The 14,754-nt window shown below is 25.2% G+C and overlaps 1 protein-coding gene across 1 annotated transcript in view; it reads right to left on the bottom strand.

The window, feature by feature from the left end:
- LOC113556807 overlaps positions 1–14,394 on the bottom strand; it is a 140,566-nt gene extending 126,172 nt beyond the window's left edge. The window contains exon 1 of the mRNA XM_026961965.2: positions 13,783–14,394. Coding sequence (XP_026817766.1) covers positions 13,783–14,057 — 275 coding nt within the window. The 5' untranslated portion in view covers positions 14,058–14,394. The remainder of the gene's footprint in view (positions 1–13,782) is intronic.
- Positions 14,395–14,754: the final 360 nt, after the last annotated feature.

Raw genomic sequence — 14,754 nt, forward strand, 5'->3', positions numbered from 1 at the left:
TACATTAAAGTAAAACTAAAATGCTGTCTCGATTGTAAGATTCTTGATTTACTTATATCGTATACATGCGTGAAATGGATATACACATGCACAAACATCATCACATGTCTTCATTGCTGATATCGTTACCAAATCTCACCGCAGATTCTTTCGTATCTCATTATAGTTACGGCTTATAATCAAAATATCCTCTGAGATATATATAAATAAATTGTAGTTTTTCATGTATATAATAATCTTATATTATTTATAAATTACTGTAACAACTTTAATGTTATAAAAACCAATTTTTCTTTGCAAAATAAGCCGTTAAGGAATGTAAAGACAAGCATATTCACGACCTATTATAAACAGGATTGTAACACTACAACATTACACAAAATTTATTTTTACTTACATACTAATACAGTTAAAAAATATCACTGAATAGTGATTAGACCAAATATAAAATAATAACTTTAATTATAATGAATTTAGAATCAACATAATCATTAACTATAGGTACTTTTAAAAAAAAACAGGAAAAGCGGTGGTTGTAGAGAATTTGATATTGAAAAAAAAACATTATTTGGAGGAAACAATAAGTTTTGGCAAATATAAAGAGTATTAGATAAAAACATTTATGATATTCCAATTATTAAAACTTATAAATTGTATCTCACTCATAAAAGGTCCTATTGCAATATAATTTATTTCCTTTATTCCAACAACTAAACATTGAAACACTATTGTTTCTTTACGATTGGCTGATATTTTACCATTCTAAATAATAACATCGTCAAATTAGATTATATTTTGAAATACAGTAGACTTCGCTTATAAGACTCACTTTGGGACCAGTATAAAGTGAGTCTTATAACCGAATGAATCTTATAGGCGAAGTGGAAAAAAAAACTAAAATTATAATGGGTAAATATTACATATAAATATATTATAAAAATTATACGTTAATAAAAATGTATAAAGGATGTATGTATAATGTATTTATTATTTATTTTGAAAAATTATTTTTGAAAAAAAAATTGTAATTTTATTTTGTTCTAATATTCTGAAAATATAATAACGATAATCGTTTCGATAAATGTGAACTTTTATCGGCGATAAAAATTATTATGTGTTATAAGGTACCAACAAAAACTAGAAATAATCGTCACGAATATTATTTAATTTTTCAATACCAATTTATTTCTAAATTATAACCAAAAAAGTTTATTTTTTACTATTTATTTTACAAAATTTGAGTCTTATAACCGAAGTGTTGAGTCTTATAACCGATTATTTTTAATGTATTTTGATATGACCGGACCGTTCCAGACGATTTTGAGTCTAATAAGCGACTGAATCTTATATCCGTGAGTCTTATAAGCGACGTCTACTGTATAATAATCAACAGTTTAGACTTAGTTCATAAAAAATGTCGTAACAATAATTTGTTTTGAAATCTATCGTAAGATAACGGAAAGGAAATTAAAAATGTCAATGTCTAAATAAAACTACGACGGCGTTATGTATAGGCAAAAGTAAATACAGAACCAACTGACATAATATAATATTATTATGATTATGATTATTATAGTCGTCCAAATAAGTACATTATATTACATAAATAATATATATATATGTGTGTGTGTGTGTGTGTTAATATATAAATGTATTTTATTGACGACAAAATTGTTTATATACTGTTTTATTATAATAATTGTTCAAAATTGTGATTCGTTCATAAAACAAGTATAAAAAATACTAGTATATATAATAGTTAACAACTATTAGTATTATTTATTTTGTTATTATAAAATCCTTACAACTTAAAATAAATAAATTATGCTCATTTTAATTTTAATCTATATATATGCCTATGCTTTGTTTTATTTGTAGGTATATAATATATACATTTTTTTAATGTGTAATGCAGTGTAATATACATACATAGTTAGAAAAATATAAGACATTGGCTAAATATAATAATAATATCTCTCTGTGGTGTTTATTTGGCAAAACGAACGAAGAGATAAAACAAGAGAAAAAGAAATTGAGACTATTTTACATGAGAAACGCGTACTTATCACTGACAACGCCACGGAATATTAAAGAGCCAAAGCAACTGTTTGCGTTATGACCTCGATTTTACTGTTGAGAACATTTTACGACAGGACGTTTCTTACCACCAACCCATTAACTTATTACGATTAAAGCATTTAAAAATAAATAAGTATATTATACATATTTTATGGAAAAATAGAAAAATTGAACACAAACCATAATTTTTGTCGACATTAGTTCGCCGACCCTAACTCATTGTTAACAATTTCAACGAATAATAATTAGTCTCATCCATTATATAAACTTAAACAACGAATACAATGCAATTTCCTTGGAAACAATAATCATTTGAATCCTTGTTAGAATAATATTACTATCATCATGAAAATTTCATACAGTAATCTAAAAATTAAAATGTAATTGTAATACATTTTTGTAACTATAATCTATAAAAAAAAACATACTTCCCTTGTTTCTGATAGAATAATTTAAAAATATAAGCTACTTATAATTTAATATAAATAATAATAATAAGTGTGTTTTTAAAATATTCATTGAAATTTATTTTCGAAGTTAATTATTACTTAATAATTTATCATTAATATTGTTGTGGGCATTATTTGTGGCACCTAAAATTCTAATTATTAAATCATTATAATGTAAGTGATTACAAAATTACAATAATGATTTTAATGTCTAACAAAGTATAAATTCCGAATTTATAATAATAATTCATAAATAGTAAAACACCATTTTCAGTCAGTACTTTTAAATTTATTATTAGAATTCGTTTACGAATACTTAATTCACAGTCTTAGATCAAAAAACTTAAGATGGATGTTTAATACATTTTTTTTCTCTTGCATTTGATGTTTTTTACGGTATAGACTAAAGATAACTTAAGGTATGCGTCTATACAGTTTTATCAGAAAACCAATAATATGTAACAATTCTGAGAGCGACGTTTTTATCTATTCGAGTACAACAGAACTTCGAAATATGTTGTGTATAAAACATTTTTCATAGATTTATTTTATCTGAAACGAGATTTAAGTTGTATACCTTATGTGTTCTATCCAATTACTTGTCTATCGACAAATGCGCATCATTCACGTGAAAAACAAAGAATTATAAAGGTCATTATTGTTTAGCCAAATGGAAATAAATACATTAACCAGAGATCTGATGGTCGATCATTGATTTATATTGCAGAATGAAAATAATATATTATCAAAACGATCACAAATGGATAAATCAGATTATACGGTTACTATATCAAATTGGTGTAATACTCCAATAGGTACAATTGTTTTGATGACGTAGCTATAAAAAAAATGTAAAAGGTAATTATAGTATCTATTCAATAACACTAAATATAAAATGTATATAATAATATATACTCTTTAACTATCTGCTATTATTTAATTAAATATTATTGAATAATATTCATAATGCACATGAATAAATAGTTGTGTACTTACTACATACACAGCGATATGGAAACCCTGTTAAAACTATGTATATTTATTCAAAATAATTGAAATTCTTAAAGGCATCAACTTACTTGCCCTAACACACATTACATATTAAATAAATACTTTTTTTTTTTAATTCTGTCCGCAGTTCGATTGATTTACATTACTCGCATATCACATTAATACAATCATTATAAATAATACATTGTGTTAATTAATAATACCTGGGCAATATTCTTTATAATATAATTGTAATATAGTTTAATTCGTATCAAATTAATAACAAATTCTTATGAAAACTTAATTTGAGCTAAAGTGAGCATAATGTAAACAAATTTCAAAAAAATTAAATATTCGAATTCTGCAGGAAATAAATAAAAAATAAATATTAATTTATTTGTGTGTTTACTTACTACGAATATATCGAAAAATATAGTATTTTAATATGAATAAATTAATACAAAACTTAATGATTCTAAATTCAGACCTATTTTTTTACATTTACTAAAGTAAATTCAAAGAATACAAAACTACAAAGTTGTAGATATTATGAGGTGAACAATAGTTTAAATAAAAGTTAGGTTAAGTTAATAGTTAAGTTGAGTTAACTAGGTAAATAATAATAATGAAATTTATGAATGTGAATTTTACTTATCCTTTGTAATACCAGACAAACCCACATTTGTTTTATGAAAGAAACTCGTGTTGTTGTTCGAAGTTCAAAGATTATTTTTTAAACAACTATGAGCATTATAAGTTTTGTTTAAGTTATCCATAATATGAGTGTAATTAAGTACAATGCCCTTATGGAATTATATATTTTTTCATTCAAGTTAAGTATGATTATTTTTTATTATTATTATTATTATTCAATGAATTCATTGTTTTGTAAAAACTAATACACTATGTAATAATTTATAAAATTATTGGAAAATTAATAAAATAAGTCTAAAACTCATTAAATACGATAGCAAAAGCATGTCATTTTACACTGCTTGACTTAGCACATTGCAATATCAGTAAAGTAAAACTCAATGAATTATGTATATCTACTATTTTAACCACTACCTTTATGTCCCTAAAGTATCTTTGTTTGAGCACTAAATCTTTTCAATACTTGTCCGGATAGTTTTAGAACTCGGGGAATTTGCCAGTTGTTTCATTTGATCTGAACCGAAAAAGAGAATTATATAAATATAAAGCAATCATTGAGATCACTTTGTAGAATGTCAGCCTATCACCTTACTTCAATGATAATAACAGTGTTTACATACAATTATTTGTTTACATTTATAGTAAATAAAGGTAGGTACAAGGGGAAGCATTTACCTGTCAAACAAGTCAACAATAAATATACAACAACATGAGTATAATGAGTTATATATTATATTATATTAAATCGAAAATGTGCATTAACATTGCAATAGGTCAGTGTTCTTGTACATATTATTAATTAATATTAATTATTTCGAATAGTAAATAAGACTTCACTGTAAAGAAATGAATTAGTTGTGACGGCGCACATCAAGCGGTAAATTCACAACAGATATAAAAATATGAGTAAGAATTATAGATAGGTTAGGTTAGGTTCATTGATGATCTAACCAACAATATTTAACAAGTGATAAAATATAAGACAAGGAAAAAAATAACAAATTAATTCAATGGAAAAAACATGACAATGACAAAATCCCTTAAAATATGAACGGTTTCGAGCTCTGCAACTAAGTGCAGTGACTTCAATTTCATGGCAAGTATAAATATTGTTGTCATATGAAAATAGCAGATATTTATTATCATGATTATATACGTTTACTATTATTATTATTATTATTATTTCTTTTACTTTTACAACATTAAAATAATTATACCCGGTCATTACTATTGATAATTTTTATTAAATATTATTACTGTTGATTAATATTATACTAAAAAAAATTGTTATAGTATAATTTTCTATAAAGATAGAACAGGATAAAGTATTATATAGATTAAGTAAAAACCCTAAATACCTAACCAGTAACCACAGATCCTTATAAAAATGTCTCATTTCAATTATCTTATTAGAGAATAGTATTTTATTATTATTTAAAATTGTATGAGGCAATTGTAATATATATCACATTGAAAATGGAAGTTTACTTAAAATATAGTTTAACATTTGATCATAATTACCGTTTTCTCATCTATCTTCACAGTTATTTGTAATTTTCTAACACATCTTTACTATAGGTTTAAAAAATACGGACGTATTTTATGAAACTTTTTGAACATTTCAACTGTCATAAAAAGTTTAAACCAATATCAAAATGTTTTAAAAAAGTATACGCTACAGACCAAAACAATAAGTACACAACGTATCTAAACTAAATTTTAAATACGTTTGAGATTGCAATTGGGTATTGAACTATCAATATTTACACTAAATATGTAAGAATATCTACTATAAATTAATAATATTAATAGTTTTTTAATTTAAGAAAATCAAAATGTACTACAAAATGTTAAACATAAAATATTGTATAAAATAAAATAATCGTAATTATTTATATAAATAAATACATGTTATATTTAATTTATGAATACAATATAATATTACAATTCTAAATCTATAAAACTGAAGTGTCGATACTAGATGGTCTCTTCACACGAACCCATATGCCTGTCAAATCAAAATATAGATATTTTTTCGACTTGTACTAAGAATGTGCAGACTATTGAACATCTCAAATAAATATAACGTGCGTAAGATCAAGTAAACTACCAAGTGGGGGACTCACTATAATAAAGTAATTATTTATTTGAACGAGGAATCATTACATATGAAAAAAAATTCTGAGTTGATATGGTCTATCAGTCAGTATTTCTTATAATATATCGTTATATACTTAAAATGTTGTAAAAATTTTTTATATGATAAGTTAAACTAATTTTTCACCACCATTTCACATATAAATCATTTAATATGGTAATTATTAAAATTGTATTTTATATTATCTGTTATTAACTTTGAAGTAACTACCGAGATTCTGTTCGAACAGTGTAAAATGTAAAGAACTTAAAATAGCCAAAATTATTTAAAAATTTATATTGTGCATTGGAAATTATAATTTAAGTAATAATAGAAAGTATATATTCAATACAAATAAAATAACTTAAATATATGGTATAGTAGTTAGATAAATTATATTTTTTGGTGGAATATTCAATAATAAAAGTATAAATTGTGAATAATAAAAAAAATACAATTAATAATGAAGCATATTTTTTTTTTGTTAAAAATGATTAATTTATATTTATTTAAATAGAATTACAAATTTCAGATATAATTCTATACAAATAATAATTATTAAATCTCGAAAAACTCTTGATTTCAAAAAGTTAAAATGTAAAAACTATAGTTATTTCGAAAATTAATCTATTTAACTGTGATTAAAAAATGATAAATTATTTTTTAGGGTTAGGTTATTAAAAACCTTAAAAATATTCAGTTTATCATCTAATATTTTGCACTTATAATCATACAATATTATGTAATTTATTACGATGAGGTAATTTTAAAGTGAGGAATATTGTTATGGGTAACTGACACTTGATTTCAATCGCATCAAGTATTTTTATTAAACTTAAAAATTAAGCTTGATTAAAAGTCAACAGTTTTTAATTAATGCGTATAAATGCGATTGACTGTAAATTGTCACTGGCTTAAATGTAGATTACCAGAAATAAGGTGTATATAGTGGACCAGATTTTGTACTGCAATGCAGATACATGTGAAAAACCTCTGCATAATTGTTTCTTATACATATTATAATATAGGTAGTGTAAGTAATTCTAAACTGTAATTACCATGGTTGAGATAATAAAGTTACATTTTCAATTCTTACAGAATTTTAAAATAATTACAGTCTAATTTTAAATTACATGTATTTTTTTTTATATAAAATGTTACATAATAATATATAATAATTACATTTAATATACACTTTGATTATATTATACTAATAAACTAATTTAGTTAAAAAGAAAAATTAACTTAGTTGAGTTATGATTTTTTTTTGAAAAATAACTTGAATTATAAATATTAAAATTTAGTTTTTTCATCTGAATAATATAGATATTATTAAAACAAAACCATTTTAAATGACTTTTTATGTGTATTTCTAAACTTGTATCTTAAACGTATAAATTACGTATACATATATTATAAGTATTATAAATCTAATAAGTAGGATATATCAACTCATATAAAGTATATATTATTAACTATTATAGGCGTTCACACGGGTGTTGCAGGGTATGCTTTAGCAACATCTGCGAGATGCAAATAATAAATATAGTTACAGTTTTCTCTTACAATTTTTGTTTTTTCTAACTAACTAGTAACTATTGTTAGACGTTAGTATTGATAGTATTGTTAGTAGTTACAATTTACAAATTACAATAACATTACAAATCAAATTTATTAATAAATTATTTTAAAATATTTTACAATAAGTTTGTGTTTGTTTATTTGGAAAAAAAATATTAACTCATGAGTAAGTAAGTATATTTGGTATCTAATGTCTATACCTATTCAATAGTGTTTTATAATATACTCATAATATCCAATATAATATTTTATCAATTACATTTTCATAAACTACATTTTTTATTTATCTTTACTAAATTACATAGAAATCAATTATTTATTGATTGAATATAGAAGTATCAAACAGAACATTCATAACATTATGATCCATTTTTGTATCAATCATATGAATTTTCAAGACTGAAGAAAAATTCCTATTATTAACAGTGTAAATGCTCTTTTCTTAAAGCTTAAATACATATAAATTAATAACTTTCAGCAACACCTACCAATAAGTCCCGCGCACACCTATGTTAACTATTTCTTTTGCTCTTACATATATATGTTTTCAACCATAGAAACGAAACTAAATATTTATACCAAAATCAAAAATATTAGAACTGTAGAAGAACTACGAATACTTATCTGAAAACTGCATAGCATTGTACTGGACTTTGGTATGAGGTATGCCATGAAGAAAATAGGACCACTTTCCCAAAATTACGTTTACTACCTAACCTAAACCTCCCTCTTCCACAACAAAAAAGATAAATTTAATACAATATATCAATTCATATAACACATATTGGTTATTTGTTAAACATTTTTATATTTTCGAACAAATAGATAATTATTAAAAAAGTTACTAGATAATATATTTATATAATATTGTATATAATATCATACATGTCTTTGTTATCAATATTTTCCAACCGTGGTAGAATTCACGCTTTGAGACGGATGGAACGGCAGTGATAAGACACGGTTAGCGGTTACTGGTTGCCTAAAGTTCTTCATACCTCATCCTCGTGGGTTAGAATTTTTATTATTTCTTAGTAAAACATTAAACAAAATCCTTGAACGAATTAAAGTCGTACAAAAATCCACAAGCCACGGCTTGTGCCATTTAAACCTGGCGCATTCTGTGCGCGTACATGTATAGTGAAAGAATAAACAATTCTATTTTATCTAATGAGACAAAAAAAAAAATATATCTTTGATTTTGTATAATAAATTTACTTTTCTGAGTGACTTTACATATGATTAAATAATGTTACATTAGACTTTAAGTTAATAAGTTTTATAAAACATATCAAGAAATAAATAATTTATTTATTTATTATTATTAAAACAGGTAAGATTAAAAAGTACAGAAGCGTGTTAAAATATTATGTACACAATAAAAGATTAATATTTACAAATTTTAAGATTTAAACTATAATTACCACAATTAATTAAAACAGTTTTTTGTTGTTCAACTCATTAAGTGCGATCAAAAACATATTGTGTTAATATCTCGTATAACTTGTGTTTACACAACATATTACACGATTAAAATATCATTCAGAAATTCAGAATAACATGTTATTAAATTGGTGCACTAATATAATATTTATTATTTAATAATTTCTATAAGATAATACTGTATTAAGATAAATCTGAAGATGTTTTATAAAAACACTTATAATACAACTCACTGGCTTTGACCGTAATCTATGAACGAGTACATACATAAACACTTACATTTAAATAAACTGAAAACTCTCCTACCGAATATGTTGGTACTTTGGTAGGTTGTATGCAAGCGATTTAATTAGCATAGGTACTTCTTATCACTTGGTCGATTAATATATTAATGGCGAGTTTTCGTTAGTGATATTTGACATTAAAGATTATTGGGCCAAACACTGAAATCTAATATATATATGTATATTATATACTGTGCCTGCATCATCGAAATTAGTTTTTCTGAAGTTTAATACATTAACTACGATGTTATAACACTTAATTATTATGACGGTTGTTTTAAAACGTATTTTTTTTATGAATATGAAAAAAAAAAACAAAATTTAGTATATAATATTTATGTTATAATTTTCTATACACATTGAATTTCATATTTAAGTTAATTATTAACTATTTATAGATATATTGTCAGTATTTCAATTTTCTATCTTTTTATTCGATTTATATTGATAAAATCTTTATTTGTTAGTTAAAAAACTTAAAAATTTAATACAAAAATAGTCCATAACATATTCTATTATAGTGATTTTCTCAATTTTTTCTCAATCAATTTAAGTTATTTTATTGTGATTCATGAAATATAAATCGTTGTGATTGTTTACTAATACGTATACCATTATTTTCTAATATTTCTGTACTCTTTAAAATTTAAAAAAACCATTGTAATTAATTCTAATCTATTAATACTATAATAGTTTTTGTCCAATTATACAATACATCGTAATTGACTTGTATTAGGTACTTTTGACCTCCCTACACTCTCCTCTCATAAAATAAAAATAAAAATATACTATCTAACTTATCTTCGTCGGGATAATTATTATACTATAATACATGATCTTAATACGCGTTAATTTATATTCTTTATTCCCAACACCACCCACAAAATTATAACCATATTATCGTTTATATGAGTTGTATGCAGTTACTTATGTGATTTTTGATTGTTATGTTTTTATAAGTGGTGTATTGGAAAAATGAATTCAATATTAATAACTTAATTAAGAAAATAAAAATAAAAAAAAATTATACAAATACATTATCCTTATTTTTAATGGAAATACGAGTATATGCTGATTTACCTATATATTTAGCTACTCATCATTATTTATTTCATAAACATAAAAACAATTATCTGTTATTAAATTCAAATTAAACACAACATAACATAACAATACTAAACGTTTAGTTACACTTGAAACCTAAACTCAAGGTTTTTTATTTTTGGGTACAATAATAATACATCAGTATTCAGTATAAAAGTCTAATTATTTTAAAAAAATAATAATAAAGTAAACACTAATTTCACTTCAATAGAATTACCATAATTTTGTTACAAAACTTTTCAATATAAGTAATGTAGGGTTGAAAAACATTAATTAAGAAAATACATAATAATAAATAGTTAATAATAAAATTAAATTTGTCAGTGTACCTTTATCATTATTAATATACCATGCATTCATACATAATACATTGAAAACTTCTATGTTGAAAATAATTTTAATTATGAACAAACTTTTATGTGGCTACTATTGAAAACCAAAAACTATAATGTAGCTGAAACCTAATGTTATACGTGTATATTATCATATAATTACAATTTAAAATAATTTTAAGATGTGACTATAATTTATAGTGATTATAGAATTTCATAAAATATGTAATGCAGTATTAATGATATTATTTAAAAAGAAAACACTACTTATAATATATCGATAATAATAAAATAATTTATATTATTAAGCCAGAAATAAAACTGTAAGAGATATTATTTCAATATAAAATACAAAAACATATATATATATTTAATAAAATTTAAATAAGGTACACTAATTATTTTCAGAAATTTTAACTGATTTGTATTAAAATTATCATAGAATTAAAATTAGGTTGAAATCTTGTACCCAACATTGTATTAAGGTAAAACGTGTATTAATTTTAATAATACGTATACGATAAGTATCATAATGTTATAGTAACAAGTAGCTTATAAACTAATAAAGTAATAACTAAACATTATAGAAGTTTCTAAACAAGATAAAATATTTAAATTAATTTCTCAAGATTACTACCTATAAAAATTATAATCACATCCATGACTATTTAGTATATTTAGTCATGATGGTATTCATATAAAGATAATAAAACAAAAATGTAGCTTAAATATGTTATATTTAGAAATTAAACAAATACACAAAGTAGTAGGTACATATTAAAACTATATAATATGACTAAAACTATAAGAAAAATAGATGTAAAAGAAAAAAATAATACAAAAATACACTAGTACACTACTAAATGAATATAGTATTTAGTATTTACAATTGTCAATTTAATCATTAATATTATAATTAAGTGTAATGAGTAAATATCAATATAAAATTATTATTTTAATTTTAAAATACCTATATTATAATAACTAGCCATTTAATAGTAAAGTAGTAATTAAGTTGTTTTATTGTTTTTTTATTAATATTATTTGTTATAATCAACATACTATTGAATATAAATCTACAATACAATAATCATAACCAAGAAAATTAATTACTATCTTTATAGAATACTTAGAAATCGAAATATTTTAATTCACATACACACAACATTAGTATTAGCTCGTAATTTAGGTCGATATGGCCATAAATAGTAAATATTGTTATATTATACACAATACAAGTTTGCTGAACATGACCATTTTACATACTCGAGTAAGATACTTCTACTACAGACTAAATAGTTACTAAAATTACAACTCAATATGGGAGAATTATGCGCGTAGTAAATTATGTTATAATTTATAATATGACATGATTACACTTTGTGATGCAGATACAAAAAAAAAATAGTGCGTAGTACTATAGTTGTTCCATCTAAACCGTCCAGTGTCACATTTTATCGGGTTGAAACGAATAAATAATGCCTCTGACAATCATAATGTATACATTTCACAAATACATGCAAAACTAGTCGCATAAATCATTTGTAAATTGTTTAATTGTAAAAAATCAATAATTCGTTTATTAGGAGTTTTTAAAAAAAAAAGGTATACATATATATACTCTATAGTAATTATCAGGGATAATACGTAATATCATTGATTATAAATTTATAAAATATACTAGTATTCTTATATTAGTATTTAGTATTAATAATCAATGTTAATTGCTAATACTATAATATCGTAATTCCTTGATATTTATATTGTCGATATATTATTATGTTATACTATTTTCAGTTTTGATAAAGTCTACTAATTTCATATCAATCGTGTTGCGCTATTATTAGATTTCTGGTTTTTTTCCATAATACAGGTACTCGTACACTTACGGCAACAGAAGAATATTGTAATAATATTATTATTAGGGGTTCGTATTTTTAAGCAAAAGAAATAACAAAAAAGCATTACATTTTATAAAAAAAAAAGCGACCGAGTTTTTCACAGCTTCTATGTAGTTTTCTATCCCCAAAAATAATATACTACCGTACGTTGTATTTTTCACATTACATTCGAATTTTACATAATTTAAAAACAAAATGGTCCCATCAGTTGAAAAACGCTTTTTACCAAACTCTAACAGTACTTTTTATTAATGTAGAACTGCTTTTGGCTTTAGATGTTTTATCGTAAAAAAAAGCATCGACACTAAATCACTCACGTATTAAATGTTTTAAAAGTGCATTGTAATCTATTTTTATAATAAAAGTGTATAATTAAATACGCGGTTACTAAATATGACAATTATTACGGTTATAAGAATCTGATATATTTTAGACCTGTCAAAACGATCATAATAAATTATATAATAAATGTCGTGTATGTATTATTATATAATATGTAGCGATTATAATGAAATAAATAGCGATTTTTTTTCTTTTCATTTAAAATTCTCATGTAAAGCTTGTAGAAAATCAAAATTACGTTAGTTTTAATCAGCCACATATTATTATTTTAATCACAACCATGTATGCCTTACGTAAAATTCGTGAATAGAAATGTCAGAATAATATGAGTTATGTCTATCACAAAATATTGCACTATTCGTGTATATACCTATCGAAAACCGAGCCTTAATATTATTATCATTTATCACCGTTTTCAATTATGTAATATTAATAATCATTTATTATTGTCGTTAGACGGTCAAGCGAAACAAAAGTGCTGCTCACTTGTCGTGCATATTGAACAAGTCGGTGCCGCCGACGCGTAATACGTTTTTCACGGCTCGGGCGCCCTTGTAGACTGCCATGACCGCAAAGTGGCCGCCCACCAGCCCATCAGGTTCCGGCCACACGCGCATAGCCAGCGCCTTGACCACCACCTCGGATGCGCGGGCCTGGGCCTGCAGGTCTCTGGCCGTGTGCAAGCACGCGGCCCGAACGGCCGGTAGCGGTGGCCGACAGCAGGCCAACACCGCGACCGCGGTCAGCGCGGCGGTACGCATGGTCGACGCTCGTCGTGGCTGCGCGTACCTCTGTCGATCCGCTCCTATATTACCACACTTGGTAATCGTTCATAGACAACGGACGACGAACGTACGCCGTCGACTCGTCGCGCGGCGGCGAGACGATCTCGGATTTATTTTTTTCGCGTGAAAACGACAATTGTATTCGACCTGACAGAATTTTCGGGAATTTCGGAAGCCAGAAACTCCGCGGTAATGAAAGTCACCGGAAACGATAGTATTGAATCGGGGACGGTTGATTCCGTGTGCGGCGCGAAATCCGCTCGGTTCCGGTGCGACGGAAACCTCGATCGGCGAACGCGTGTGGTCGGCACGTCGGGCGCGAAACGACTGTTGAGCTCGTGCCGCGCGCTGCGTCCCATTCAAAGGGGTTGAGCGGTGCGTAGGTAGGTATATAGCCTGTCGCGCCGCCGCTGCTGAATCACTCCGCGGGAAGAGAAAAGGCATAAATGCCATCTGGCGACCGGTACGGGAAGTGGATCGGTGATTGGTGACCTTGCGGCTCTTCGCGAAAATATTAATAAATATTAATATTACTATACTATTATTATCATTATTATTATTTTATACGACGATAGAGAGAACTTCTAAACATTTTGCAGCGTTTAGGTAAACAGAGCTGTTATAATAGATATTATATTATTATGTTTATAACAATGTATAATTTAAGTCCTGT

Source organism: Rhopalosiphum maidis, chromosome 1 (assembly GCF_003676215.2).
Source record: "Rhopalosiphum maidis isolate BTI-1 chromosome 1, ASM367621v3, whole genome shotgun sequence".
Taxonomy (NCBI): domain Eukaryota; kingdom Metazoa; phylum Arthropoda; class Insecta; order Hemiptera; family Aphididae; genus Rhopalosiphum; species Rhopalosiphum maidis.